The sequence below is a fragment of the Mesitornis unicolor genome, unplaced genomic scaffold, assembly GCF_000695765.1.
Source record: "Mesitornis unicolor isolate BGI_N332 unplaced genomic scaffold, ASM69576v1 scaffold49352, whole genome shotgun sequence".
Classification (NCBI taxonomy): Eukaryota; Metazoa; Chordata; class Aves; order Mesitornithiformes; family Mesitornithidae; genus Mesitornis; species Mesitornis unicolor.
Genome location: NW_010170801.1, coordinates 24580 through 39632, shown reverse-complemented (window position 1 = coordinate 39632; position 15053 = coordinate 24580). Strand labels below are relative to the sequence as shown.

The following is a 15053-nucleotide window of genomic DNA, read 5'->3' as shown; positions in this document are numbered from 1 at the left end:
TCCTCGATGGAGCGGGGTGATCGAGGCGAGCACCCGTCCTCCCGCCAGCCAGGGCCCCGCTCCGCCGTCCCCGGTGTGCAGCTTCTCGGAGCCAGGCCGCCTTTAGTCAGGCCCGGCTGGAGTCAGCAGTCCTGGTAGCAAACAAAAGGGAGGAAGCAAAACCGACGGAAGGAAAGCGTTGGTCGTAACAAGCACGATTTTGCAGCCGCCGCTCGAAGAAGCTTAAATTTTAAGGTACTTGCCGCAAGGGCTTGGGAGACTTTTGTCTTGCTTCTTTACACAGAGAAGATACAATGCTGGAAACAAGGAAACTGTGAAAAAAAGGGAATGTATTAGATATGTACACTGACTTGCCCGTTTTCTCTGGATTTCAAAAAAAAAAAAAAAGCCAGGGCACTTCTTTCATGAATGAGGTGGAATAGACCAAACAGCTGTTGTGCTTCATGGGAGTTCGTTTTCTGTTCGTTTGCCTACAGTAAAACTTTGCATCCTCGTTTAAGTCGGGCTACTGAGACTGACAAATTAACTTGAATTATTTGTTCGTACAGTTTTAATTGCTGTCCTGTTTTTGCTTGAGTCATGCACAAACACTTGTCCAACAACAAACACGTGTGTGTTTTGATGCACTTGCCTCGGTTATTTGCCTTTAGTAGAGGGGTTGCATATGGAAATTCCCGTGGTATTTACCATTAGTTTCTTGAATATGTGGTATATGCAGTAAATAAACTTTTAGTTTGTATGGACCTGGTAGACAGGATGTGTTCTTAATCTCCCTGCTTCCTGTAGCACCGGAGCTGAAGCATCTGTGGCTGGTCTGCAGTGTAGAGCAGAGCTAATAGGAGTTGCAGATGAAGCTAAAAGTCTGACGAGACTTGCATCTCCTGTTTAAAATAGGCTTGTCTGAACAAGCCAGCTACCACCTCTGCAGTACGCAAACCTAGTTTAGAATGACTACTCAGTGTGTCAGGCTTCATCTTGCTTCAGAACCAGAGAATTCCCCAGTCAGTCAAAACTAGTATTTCTTATAGTGATCCCTTTTTTGGAACAGGATCTGTATTGTTTTTTTTTTAATATGCTTTCCAGTTCCTGCAAATAAACTTGCTTTTTTGCAGAGTGTAGGCCTTCTGGCAAAGTACAGTAATGCCAGCAGGAGGGCATCATTTGGTATCAAAAGAGCATTGGATTTTCTGCTTTTGTGTCTTGCCATAAGGTTCAGTTTCTTTGCTACTGGATTAAATTAGTCCATGGTCTTTGGAGGACCGTGCAAATTATTTTTCTTGGTTGTTAGTCAATGCTATTCCCAAATCTGTGTAATTACAAGGTACATATGTCTCATATACAAGATGACAGCCTCCTGACAATTGATAGTGTGGGTGTCTGGCATGTTCCTACTTGCCTTGTCAGAATATCGCTATCAAGAGGCTCCTGCTGGGAGCAAGGGCTGACCTAAGCGATCTCATGCGGGAAAGCCTGCAGACAGCCAGAACTTGCATGTAAAGCTGTTCAGAGCCTTTTGCTTGCCTTGACTGTTCAGTATTCACGGTAGTCTCCAAGAAGGGTACCTCAGTAACAAGTATCTGGGATGCTCAGAGCAGGCTTTCAAAGCCTGTTTTTAAGAGTAAGATTTAAGCTTTAGATTGCTGTAGGTATCTAAAGGGGCACAAGAAAATTCTTAACAGACACTTGGGCTCATAATAGTTGATTTCTGCACTGAATGTGTTTCTGAGAAGCTTTGCTTTCCTGCAAGAGTGCTGTTGTGTACCAGTTTACACCCGTATTACCTTAAAAACCCGTTTCAACACAGGAACGGGTACTACTCAAAACTTCTGCCCTGCTACTGGCTACCACAGTTCCTGTTTATCAGCAGTGTTGCTGGGATTGCCTTTTGTGGGTATTGCTTGTTCTACGTACCTTGATAATTTTATTGGGAGTGAACTTCATGGTAGCTCAGAGAAGGTGATGATTTCCTCTTTGGCTGAAAGCTGAGGAAATGACCTCCAGGAATTCAGGGGGGAATTTTTGGTTTTGCTTTTTTTTTTTAATAATTGCTTTCTTACTCATCTCTTCCCATTTAGTCAATAAGGTAAAAAAAGCTGGACAGGATTTTGATTTTACCCCAAAAGAAAAGAGACCAAATAGTGTAAAATAAAACCTCAAGTCTAGCTGGCAAGGCCTGCCTAAAAGTGATATGCAAATAACTCTGTACTTCTTGCTGGTTTATGGTGTGCAAATAATGGTCTCTTACACAACAGCAGTAAAAAGGCAGTTAGTTATGTTTCCTATCATGCTTCAGATCTGAATTGAAGCTTTGGACTTTCAGATGCATAGGCATAAAAGGAGGTGTCTGTCTGTCCAGCTGTAGCTAGCGGAGGACATGGGCCTATTGAGACTTGAAGTCACTGCTGTTCCCACACTGGTGCTGGTCTTTGGGATGAAGTTAAAGCAGTCATTACATGCATTGCCTCCTTCCCTACTCAGTAAAGTGGGGGTTGTAATGTCAGATGGGTTTTCTTGAGTGCTCAAACAACAGATTAAAAGCAAAGCAGAATTTCAGATCCTTGTATTTTTAACCACCCACATTTTCAGTCGTCTTGCTGGCTGTAGCTGACACCTTTTCAAAGGCCTAATTTGGCAAAATCATCTCCCAGTCTGTTGGCTCCGGCCAGGCCATGTGACCCTCCCTGTCTGCAAGGTACTCCCACAACTTACTGGGCCTGGCTTTCCCTTCAAGGTTCATCATCATTGCTGATGGTGTCCAAGGATATTGCATGGCAGTGTAAAGGGACAGCTCTGTGAAGTCTGCTCTCCCAGAACAGCGGGGTGGTAATAGGTTTAATTGAAAAAATATTTGTTACGGAGATACATTATGACACATTATTGAGTCAGATGGAAATACCACATGGTTACACAGGCAGTTCTGGCAATGACAGTGGACTTTGAAGTTAGATAGGAGGGAAGGTATGCCAAGCACAGGGGTAACAAGGTGTTTGCTGGAGAAATTGAGAACCAAATATATGGCAATAATGTGACTAGCAAACAGAGGAGCAGAGTGTTCTCAAATCTGTCTTTGCAATTAAACACGGCATACTTTAATAAGTTCTTGGTGTCAAATTCTGGAAAAACTGATGATGCTTTTCCAAGAAGCAAAAGTTTCTACTTGAGTAGCTGTGGATAGTACACCATGGTGGTGTATACTATGTGTGTGCATGGTTCCCAAACAAAACAAATAACTGTTTCTTGAAATGTCCCTGTAGATGGCACATGCAAGCACTACTGTGGAGGGCCCTTAGATTCTGGTAACAGCAAAGAAAACCCATACTGTAACATTGTCAGTACGTAGAAAGAATTTAGTCCTTCAAACTTGTCTTGAGGCAAATTAAGTCATTAGTTTAAAGTCTTCTTGGCTGTCTTGTAGTTGAGGAGGAGAAAAAAGACTTAAGTGCAATATTTTAAATATTTAAGAAAAATAGTGGAGTTCACAGCACTTCCTATCAAAAGAGAAGGCAAATTTCATTGTGTCAGAGTTGCATTTCAGTGCAGCCTTGCTACAAACCCAGTTTACCAGGCACCTGGCATCTTTCTCACTCCTGAAATGGCTTTCTTTATATAGGGATTTTTTTGAGAAAGCTTTGGATTATTCTTCGGTCTCACCCTTCATTACATCACCCATTGAATTCCAGTTGTAGAGTACTTGGTGATGGAGGCAAAATGTTGGAAGCTTTGAGTGGAGGCAGCTGGGGACAGCTCTTGTAGCTGGGAGCCAGCTGGACAGAAGGCTCTCTCTTTGGGCTGCCCTGTGTAGGGACGGCATTCTGCTCTCGCAAGACTTCTGCAGTGCTTTGCACTTAAAGCAGGAACGATGGCTTTGTGTCGGGAATAAGAGCTGCTGTGTTACTGCAGCGCATGCTGACAAGGCATTTAATGCAAGCATTACCTCATGTGCCTACAGCAGTCTATATGAAAATACAATAGGGGTACTGGTATAAGTGCTCCAGAATAATGTACGAGGCAACGCTGCCCACAAGACACATTGTCTTTGCAGTAGCGTCATGGAAGTACTGGGGGAGAACTGGTATTTGCTGATTCCCTCAGAGAAACTTACTCTTCTTGCACAAATGTCTCCCAGAATATGCTGTACTGGCATCATTTTTTCCATCTGATAGTAATGTGGCTTCCCTTCTTGCTGCTGCCCTGTTTCACTGAGGGTTAATGGGCCCTGCAGTTAAGGTTCTCAACACCTGTAGAAACAGACTGGCTACTTGAATGTAGTCTTTTTCTTTTTTTGCCATTGTGTCTCAGGAATGGTATTAAGTTTATGTTGCCTGTGCTGCAGGGTTGATCTGCCCCCTACAACAAAATGTCACCAGCTGATGGTGGTGTACTCCACAAGTACCTGCAGCACTGCTCAATGAACAGTCGCCCACATACCAGTCCAGAGTTGGGTAACTGCTTTCATACTGGAACAAGAACAGAACCAGGCTGGCTGTGGTAGCCCTGCAGCGTTCAAGCCAAAGTGCACAAAATAACAATGAATGTGCTGTATTGAGTTATCTGAGCAGAACGATACTGGGCCAAAGAGAGAAAATCCAGACTGACAAATAAACATTTTTTCTGTCATTACTGCAGGGGTTGAGGCTTCTCACCAGCTATTCTGCTGGACATATCAGCAGAGTCACAGTTAAAATGTTGACTGAGGACATGTATTTATGAATGTGCCACTTCTCCTTGTTCCAGTGCTCTCAACAGTCATCCTGTTGCTGCCCTACACGCGTGGTTGCAACCACCTTGCCCCAAAAGCTGCCTAGAGTTTGGGGTTTTTTTTCCTTTTAAAGTATGTTTATGAAGCCAGTCGTGGCTGGTGCAAGCCTAGGGTTGAAGAGGGAGTCTACAGTTACAAAGGTAGATGCTCTCTTTGGAAGCAGTTGGTTGGGAGGTTATGGATTCATTTCAACCCATACTGTGACACAGCTATAGGGTTTTGTCAGATGGAACAAATCTGCATTGTCCCTCGCAATATAATAGCTGCTAATGTCAGCCTGTGAGATGAATCCAGGGGTGGTACAGCAGCTGTGAAAAGGAGCAGCACCAGCTACTTTTGAAGTACTTTTGAAGCCTTTTGCTTCAGAAAGTTACAAAATCCAGTTCTTACTGTTGTCCCTTCAGCTTCTGCTCAGTCCCAGTTATCTGCTGCAGATTAACAGTGAATTTTGAGTTTCCAGACTAAATACTCTCAACATTTTTGGAATCTGAACTGACTTGCCAGCGGTGCTCTGTTTCTTTATAAGGAAACAACTTGACTCCCAACTTGTGGACATGTTTCTTGCTGTGCAGTAGTACGAGCATATGCTCTTGAGTATACAGTTTGCATCAGCCTGCAGCTCTGTTGCTGCTCCTTGCTTCTGGCTCTCTGCTGAGCTAAAGAGTTAACTTCAAAGTTATCTTCTTGGCAACAGGAATTGGTGCAGAGGAATTAGTTGTTGCGTCTCGGGGCAAAGATCAAAAATTGACAAAGGTATAGCTAGGTGACATGAACTGCTTCTATGTGATTACTAAACTCATTTCCATGCTAGTTTAGATTTTTCTAAGCATTTTCTACTTAAAACTTGAGGGGTTTTGTGACTAAAATGGAGTCTTAACACCTTTTGTCAGCTACTGAGGTGCCATTAGTTAGAAGACAAACCTTGGGATGTGGGGCATAAGGTAGTCTTGAGTTCACTGTGGATTTGTCCATAGTGGATGATGCAGTAGTTCTAGCTGCTGCACTGTTTGCTTTATTAGGGCAACCTTGTATTATTTAGAGTCTTCCCAGCAAGCTCTTGCCTACAGCAACCATAGGGATGGGAGGAAAAAGACCTTTATTCCTCAGTAGTTCTTATTTGCACTGTGACAAAGCGCACTCTCTGTATGGAGTCAGTGACATAGGAATGAGTCACTCTGAATTGACATTTGCACTTTTGCTCAAATTTATCCTGGAATAGACTTTCTCTGCTTACTCCTCTTGTCTTATTGGAGGTACACAGAAGAGTGGCTGCCTGCCAGGCAGCTGAGGCACAGTGACTTATCTCCCTGTCCTCCTATAGCAAGTGCAAGATATTCTGGATAGATTACCCCTAATACACAAGCCATGCATTGTAAATCTTGAGGGAGGTCCCATTGTACTTGAGTAAACCCCTAAAGAGTGCTGTTTTCCACACTAGAGAAAAGTTCCTGTCTCAGATTCACTGCTGTATGAGATTGCCCTTGTTTTGCATGACCAGCACTTGGGAGGTATAGGTGCCAAAACTCCGTGGTAATAGATTCAGGCAGCAGTGCCACCTCTCTTCACTGGGTTAGCAAAGCTACGCCAGCCTTTAGAAGTTACAGACAAAGAGATGTTGGTAGAAAAAGGATAATCCAGGATCATCTGAGACCCTGTATGGTAGGCATTGGTCAAGTCTCCAAAAAAAAACAAAAACAAAAAAACCAACCACATTAAGTAGTTGTCCAGTCAATAAGCATCTCTCAGTTCCCCTTCACCACTGATCTCCATGGTTTTGCAGCTGAACTCTGCTGTTTCTTTAGAACATTTCCACTCTGATAAGGTCCAGTGTCCCCCACATAATTAATCTATCAAACACATGTTTTGGGGCTGAGCTTAAGGAAGAACAAAATGAAGGGCAACCTTTAGTCATTTTCAGTTGTTATATCTCACATGATGCTTTACCTGACTATTTAGTACTGCTGACTGCGTGTGTAACAGTGACGTGTGCCAGTTTGCACAGAGGGAGGAGGGCAGTTTTCCTTCTGAGATATGAACTGCCATATCTGAGGATAAAGTTATTTGAATCTGAAAGACCAAAAACCAGAAGGGGAAGAAGCAGTATTAGAAAGGAATCTCACTGTTCACGCCGCTTGTAGTGTTTTGAACAGATACATGAGCGTTGGACAGGCTTCAATTTGGTCTTTACTGCTCTGGTAATGATGTTCTTCCAGCAGTGTCTGCTGGCCAGTGTGGCTCCTCATATTTGCAGTATTTACTATTGCATGGCTGCTTTTAAGCTCTCCAGCTTAGCTGCACTCTGAGGAAAAAAACCTCAGATTTAAATGCTTCTACTCTACCACCTCCTTTTTTTTTTTTGTCATTCCAAAAAAAGCATCAGTCTGAAAATGCAGTTCAGCCTCTTGTCATTCTTGCTAGGTCTTGTCCTCTTTATTCTTTGCAGCTGCCTTTAACATGAGATTGCAATAGGAGGTGCAGATGCAGCATTACTGGCTAGCACAGGAGGATACGACTAAGTAACTAGAATTTCCTATCAGACTTTAAAGGGGGGGGACCAAAAAATAGTTTAAAAGGCAGCTTGCTTTAAAAACTGATGGAGGAACTGCTGGGAAGTAGGCACTGTAACTGTTAGACTTTCTAGTTCTCCTTTTGAAACACTGAATTCAGAGCAACTTCTGAAAGTTGGCTTGTTCAGCTAAAAGCTGTACTGGTACAGTCACAGTACCCCACTACATTTCTCTTGATCTCTAAACCAAATCCATGTGACAAGCATGGAATTTGGCCGTGTTTTACCTCTGTTCCTAAAGCATGCTAGAAATGGCTAGGAAACTTTAAACAGCAGATCCTCATGGAGTTGATTGTCTAGCCAGCCTGAAATGGGTAACAAAATTAAGCTGCTGTAATGCCAAAGGATTTGTCGCAACTGAATCTCAGAGGACAAGGGGTGGATGTGCATTTAAAGCTACCCCAAAACAATGTTCTAATGTAAGTAGGGCTGTGCCTTCTTTGTAATAGTTTTGGTTTGACAGCTGGCTGTGGGCAGCCTTGAGACTGCAGATTCTTTACTTGGCCTGGAAAAAGAGGGCCTGCAGCCTTTTCTGACGAGACTCTTGGGCCACTGGTGGTTATTGCCAGTATCAGTTGTCTTCTAACCTTAGACTTAAGGCAGTGTAGTAACATAGTTCTGAAAATTTGTGGTGGTAGCCCTAAAGGTCTTTGCTTTTGTCTTTGCAGGCATCTGGAGTACAAGTTGCCGATGAGGTATGCCGTATCTTTTATGACATGAAAGTGCGGAAGTGCTCTACGCCTGAGGAAATTAAGAAGAGGAAGAAGGCTGTCATCTTCTGCCTCAGTCCAGACAAAAAGTGCATTATTGTGGAAGAAGGCAAAGAGATTCTGGTAGGAGATGTCGGTGTGACAGTTACCGACCCTTTCAAGCACTTTGTGCAGATGCTTCCCGAGAAGGATTGCCGTTATGCCTTGTATGATGCAAGCTTCGAGACCAAGGAATCCAAAAAAGAAGAGCTGATGTTTTTCTTGTGGTAAGCTATCTTCCCAACTCACTTATTCTGAACATGCAGTCCAAGCACTGTGGGTGGGGTCTCTGAGCATTTGTATTGCCCAGACTGGTAAGATGGCAGGCTTAAAGCGAGCCAGACAGCCTGATGCCTGTGTTCTAAGCCATGAGACTTTTTGCTTGTTCATGATTGGTAGGATACTGCTTCTGGCTGTGCTGGATTATAAATGTCACTAATTGCCCTTTTTATGGTGTATCCCACTAGGGCACCAGAACAAGCACCTCTCAAAAGTAAGATGATCTACGCAAGCTCCAAGGATGCAATCAAAAAGAAGTTTCAAGGTACGTAATGAGGCTAACAATCCTAGCTGTGCTGTGCCCTTAGAATGCTTACACAGCAAGGCTTAACCATTGGCTATTTTTTTTTTTTTTGAGATGCTAGTGAGAGATGAGAACTTCACAAGTGAAATGCCCTGTGACAGAGCTAAAGTGAGCACTGACTAAAACTTACACCAACTGCCTCTGAATCTTAGAGGCACTAGAAATGTGCTCAGGACAAGAGCAGGCTTTGCAATGTGTGACACCGTAGCTGTACAGTACAGAGCATCTGTGCCATACAGACTAGAAAACAGTAGATTCGTAACACTGAGCTGGATTTTGTGCAGAGCTGACTCTGTGGCAGAGGACTTTGAGCGCTGCGTCTGTTGAGATGCACAATCTCCTAAATGTACTGTGCTGTAGTAGTAGTAATTAACAGTTCCCTTGATTGAGAGATGTGATTGTGATTACTCATTGCAAAAGCCACCACATCTCCAAGTGGATAAGCAAAGTTCTGTTCAGCCTGTCAGGCACCATTAGCCAGGAAGTAAAATGCCTTGCTGCAGCATTCAGAAATTTCATGCTAAGTCGGTCATTATGATGGCTTGTAGCCAGACAGCACTGCCCCCCTCCCCCCTTCAGTTCCTCGTGCTGCGCTGGGCCAAAATCTTGCAGCATGCAAGACTGACAGGACCATTGTGCAGCAGTGCCAGCCTTCACAGGGCTGCTCACCAATGGACTGGAAGTACCCAGGGAGACTCTTGTGTGCTGCACATGTGGAAGCTGATAAAAGAAAAAAAAATCCTGTAATTTTTCTGCTATTCTCCACATAAGACAGGCTTGGGTTGGGTTCCCCACCCTCCAAAAAAAGAAACCACTGTTAATTCCTTAGACCAGCAAAGTCTTTCTGGTCTCTACATCTGAAGTTCCAACTCTGATTCTTTTGCCCGTCTCTCCAGAGCCGATGGGAGCTGAGTCAGCCATTTAGTGTGCTTGCATGTGGCTCCCTCAGCTGCCATATCCAGGGTAGCACTCAAAATGAGCGATTTGCTCCTAAGGGAGCCTGCAAGGAAAAGGCAAGCAGCCTGAGCACTGGTCTAGTGAAAAACTTTTTTGCCCTGATACTTCTACGTTGATATTTGGTGTGTAGCCAAATGTTTCCTGTGATATATCAGGGGACAACTATCCAAATTCCTAAGCAAGGCAGGACTTAACCTGCTTGAGTGACCGCTTACCTCTTCTAATATTACTGACAAGTATGTTTCTGTGATTGATAACTAGCGTGTTGAAATAGTGTGTTATTGAGTGTTCTGCCTCTTTTTTTAGGCATAAAGCATGAATGCCAAGCAAATGGGCCAGAGGACCTCAACCGAGCTTGCATTGCTGAGAAGCTAGGAGGCTCCCTAGTCGTAGCTTTTGAAGGAAGTCCCGTGTAGATGTCATACAGTGCCACAACTCTACAAGCATTCCATGTTTTAATATATCAGTTCTGTAAAGCAACCATTCTAGGCAAGGGTTTCACTAACTGTAGGGAAGCTGTCTTGTAGAATAAAGTAGATTTTGGAGATGTAGCTCATATGTACAAATGACCCTAAATAAATCAAATCTAAGGATTTATCTTGGTGTATTAATATTTGCATTGGTTGTCCAGCCCAATACGGTCCCCAATGAATTAACACTAAAGGTCTCTAAAATTTTTGATCCAATGCAGCAGTGTATCATGGGATGAAAGGGAGGGGAGATGAGAACAATCTGATTCCTCTTCTTACTTTTCTAAATTGTAACTAGCAAAATTCAGTCAGTCTTTTTGAGGCTACTGGCCAAATTGCCAAACTCAAAAACTTTTTTCCCTGTAATCATTTAATACAAAAATTAAAACCTGTAGTTAAAGTTAGGCTAAAGCAACCTGTTGGCACCAAAAGTGGGTTAAATTCTTAGTGCTTGCAGTTGCAGAGCAGTACTACTAAAGGCTAATTACAATGTTAAAATAGAGGTAAAACAGACATACTTTTCTGGAGAAATAGTCCTAATTCACTCCTGTAGTCCAGTAATAATATTAAAAGGTTCACTTGTTCTGCAGGTTTGATTTCCTTGTTACGAAGTGTCTTGAGGTCTCTTGCAGCCTGAGTGATTCTATAAAAATTGCTTTTCTGTCGAGATAGTTTGATTTAGAACTATATAGTTTCAGTAATACACACTTACTAGCAGATTGGATGCTTCTGAGGCTTTTACAAGTGCAGATTCTTATATCAGAGCTCTCCAGTTATGGATAGTACAATGAGAAGGAACCACGTCTTAAAAAGTGGTATTCTCAGCCCCAGTCTTTGGTCACTTGGTCCATTTGTCCGTAATTAATATTGATTTAACTTGGTAGAACCAATCAGCCACTAATATGGCTTGATCTGGGCTTTTTGTCTGTTAGCTTCTTTAATTCTGTAGAAATGCATGGAAATATCACCTACTAGAAAGTTTGACCTGAAATGCCTTTTGTATGGGGGGTAGAGAACATTCTTGTGCCAGCTACAGAGATCTTAAAAGCTTCCATGTTTCACCAGTGGTTGATTAAAGCTGTTTCCTTTGTGTAATGTGTACATGGGAGTTGCATAGAGTTTTCCTGTATGTCTGTAGAGAAAAAGAAAAAAAAAAACAACAAAAAAACAACCCTTAGCCTCCAGTGCATTACTGTGATATGTTTCTGTGCGTGCCAAATTCAAATAGCCTAAATAAATGGGGTTTCCCTCCCCTGGGTCAGTGACTGATTCCTCTCCAGCCTCCGGGTTAGCCCTGCAGCAGCGCTGGTGCTACACTATGCTGGTGTAAGCGCCTACCGACCTGTGCTGAAAGGGATGGGGAAACAGGCTGGAAGGAAGAGCTGGTGGAGGCAGAGTGGGTTTTGGGAAGGGGGGAAGCAGGTCCATCTACCTGCAACATGTGCTGCTCCTCAGTGGAGCAGTGGGCTGTGCTGGTTTATCTGCAGGGCCAGGGAAGTCATGGTCCATTACCTAACTCAGCATGTGCCCTCTCTGGCCATGCTGCATAGTTAAAACCTTTCATTAAAGGCAGGCATTGACTGCCTGCTCTAACTTGGCACCCATGCGGGTCACAGGGTCGGGAGCACAAGGTTTTCTGATGCAAAGAGATCCACCAAAGCAAAGCTTGCTGCTGCTGAGGAAAGCAGACCGGCCTGGTTTCTGCTGGTGCTTTTAGCCTGTGTTTCAGTCAACTCTGAGCTGGCCCAAGGGGGTAGTCATCCCCATAAACAGCTTGTCCTTGTCTGGGTGTCTGCAGTACTGGTCTCTGTCCAAAGTCCAGGGTGAGATAAGGAAACCAGAGTGACACAGTGGGAGTGGTGCTCCCTGGCAAAGAAAGGGAACTCCCAGCCAAAATCCATCTGATAATCTGTGCCTCCAGACTGTAGGCATCTTTTCAGAGATACCCAGCCCAGGCGGTGCTGTGGTGGGCTGCTGCCTGGGATTTCTGCCTTTGGTTAGAAATGGAGCAAGAGACCCTGCAAAGAGGGAAGGATGTCAGGCCAGGAAGGTGAAAGGGCACTTCCCACATTGTGAAAGCCCTTGGATCAGGGACTTGGGTACAAAGTGCCTTAGACCTGGGACTTTGAGGGATGAGAGGTCTGAGGTGGCGCTTTGGGCCTTGGTTAGGTGTGGTCCCACAGCGTCAGCTCTGATCTAAGAGGTTTTGGCTGCTTTCAGGAACTTTGCAGCAAGTCCTGAGGTATTGTACCAGCCTCTATGAAAGAGTGCTCTGCTTCCCAGTGCTGGCAGTAACTCTTAACCTTCAGAGCTATAATGTTTCAGACTTGTCCACATTATGGAGTTAGTGGGCCAAACTTCACCTCCTAGGATTGTTTGCCCTTCTGTAGTTGGAGGGGTAAAGCAGCATGGGAAGATGTTTCCTCTCATGCCTGTTTCAAATCCTTTTGGTTAAGATTTCTCCCAAGTCACCCAAACCTTCTTAAAAGGCAAGGCAAGCAGGGAGAGACAACATGAGGAATGCTTCCTATAGCTTGTCTGGTTACTAGGAAGAGAAATGACTGATGGGACCACATGAAGAAGAAGAAGGTGAAGTTCAGGTGATGGACACAGCCTGGAGCTGTGCAAACTCAGCAGGACTGCAGCCCAGGTAGCACAGCATAGACTGGCCAGTTCTCAGCTCTGCATGCTGGGGGGCAAGGTTTCTCCTAGCCCCTTGGGGTGTCCATCCCCTTCTACCAAGGTGCTGAGGGAATAATAAATCCCAGCAGTACCACTCTAGGTATTGGAAATTAAACATCTCTCCCCAAAGAGAGGTGTTTTTTTCAGCTTTACTTAACAAGGTCAGCCCTTCTCTTTCTTTCTAAAACAGCCAACTCAGTGACATGTCCTGGAATGGCACCATGTCCCCCCATGCTGGGGACACCAAATCCACCCTTGTGTGTCATTTGGAGCCCCATCAGAGCCCTTCTGCCCCATAGCAGGGTCGGGATGCCAGCTGCACTCCTTGTGTTGGCTGTTTTGGGGGCTTTGTTACTGCGCTTGTGTTAATGCCTGGGTAGCATCTGCTCTGTTTTGCACAAGTGCTCAGAATAAAGGAAATCATTGTTGCAAAAGCAAAAAAAAAAACCCTGAAAAACCAAAGGATTGCATCACTTTGTTACGCCTGCTGCTCTGGGGCCCTTTCTGCTGACGGCTCTCTGAGGGTGACGGCCACTCTGATATGCTCAACAGCTTAGTCCAATATATGGGTTGGGTGGGATTTTTTGGGGGCAACCCTGCTAAAACCCAGGTGCTCCCTCACTTTTGGGGATCTTAAAGAGGCAAGAGGTGATGCTGACAGCATTGGAGTCCTTGGCTCAAAGTGCTTTCCATGTACAACAAAGTCCAGAAGGAGAAACTGAAGACCAGTCACAGCTGCAGGGCAAAGGTTTGGTCACCGAGGTTGTCCAGCATGGGGAGAGGGACCTTCCAGAGCCTGGGACACTTGTAGGATCCGCCACCTATGTGCATGCAACAGCTCTCATACAACAAGACTGGGGGGGTGGAGGGGCAGCAGCAGGGCTTGTAATGAGCGTGTGGGATCTCAGCTGCCATGCAAAGGGCTGCGGCCACCACCATGCAGGAGGACACAGCCCTCCAGCCAGATGTGTGAGCTCCATCACCTCCCACCCTGCAAGGTAATGCAGGAAGGGAGCGATGGAGGAGCATCACTGAGCCCCCTTCTCCATCACAGCCCCAGAGCCAGCCTCAAACCTGTGTGGAGTCTCTGGTGTCTAATGCAGAGATTGAGCACACGCTGCCTTCCCTGGGAACAAAATGGAGGCAGCTCTGGCCCTTATCCCCCTTTCCTAGTCTTGACTCTTCGCACCCCTGGGAGAGGCTGAGTGCTTCAGGGCCGCTTTTCTCCATCTCCCAAATCCCACTGATGTCAGTGCCCGGCTCAGCAGCTTTGTCGTGGGGAGACAGGCACCGAGGCATCACGTGACCTCTGCCATTTCCTAAGAAACCAGCTTAAAAAAAAAAAAAAAAAAAGGGAAAAAAAGCCCAAGAGTGGAAAAAAGGGAGTATAAAGAAGAAAAAGAGGAAAAAAAATAAAGGGAAGCCACAAGAAGGGGACAGCAGAGGGCTGGGACCACCACCATGCTACACCCACAGGGACTAAATTGAAGGGGAGCACTGAAGTTTAAGCAGTCTGGGGGACAGCCCTCAGGGCTGGCATGGCTCACCCCACCGTGCCCTGTCCCCACACTCAGCATGACCCTGCAGCAGTGGGGCAGCCAGCCCCACCACAACACCCTGCTCTGGCTGCCACCATGTCCCCTGCCACCACGGCACTTGTGGCCTTCCCTCTACCAGGCCATGTGGGGAGCTCGGTGGGCACCCCCAGTGTGAAAGCACATGCGGCTGGAAGGAAGTTTCTCTGCTTTGCTTATAATGGAGGTAAAAAAAAACCAGAGGGGGTGGCTTTTGCACCACCACAAGGAGCAGGGAAAGTAAAGTTTCTGCTCCTGGCCAAAGCAGGGTCCTTCTTCAGTAACCCCAAGGACCTGCTTGGTCTGCAAATCTAAAAAAAAAAAACCTCCCAAAACAACCAACCAACAACAGAAAAATAAAGCAAGGACAAGCTCTCTTCACTACGTCATTTTAATTGCATCGACACCCAGAAATACACAAAAGGATACGTGCCAAAAGCCACCCATCAAAGAGAGGCTTCTTTCCATGGTGGGTCTTACTTTCACACTCCTTTCACTCAAAAAAAAAAAAAAAAAAAGGAAAAATATATAATAATAATAATTGCACCGGTTGATGTACAAACACAGTCTTCCCTTTTCACACACTCGTGGGTTCTGTCGTGATAGGAAGGTGAAGGCCCGGCGCAGCAGGAGCGGCTCCGCCGGGAACGAACGGTTTTACAAAACAGTATGAAGATTTTCTTAGAAACGTACGCCTGCAGTGTTTACTGGTT

General features: G+C 45.0%; 1 protein-coding gene across 1 annotated transcript; it reads left to right on the top strand.

The window, feature by feature from the left end:
* Positions 1-60: 60 nt before the first annotated feature.
* Positions 61-11340, top strand: DSTN (destrin (actin depolymerizing factor)). The gene is made up of 5 exons (XM_010179801.1): positions 61-66; positions 3176-3184; positions 7994-8301; positions 8542-8618; positions 9921-11340. Exons 2-5 carry the CDS (start codon positions 3182-3184, stop codon positions 10028-10030), a joined length of 498 nt encoding a protein of 165 aa, XP_010178103.1. The 5' UTR covers positions 61-66; positions 3176-3181; the 3' UTR covers positions 10031-11340.
* The last annotated feature ends 3713 nt before the right edge of the window (positions 11341-15053 follow it).

Coding starts and splice junctions, on each gene's coding strand:
- DSTN (XM_010179801.1), top strand. Junction 8,302..8,541: donor GAGCTGATGTTTTTCTTGTG/GTAAGCTATCTT, acceptor GTATCCCACTAG/GGCACCAGAACAAGCACCTC. Junction 8,619..9,920: donor AATCAAAAAGAAGTTTCAAG/GTACGTAATGAG, acceptor CTCTTTTTTTAG/GCATAAAGCATGAATGCCAA.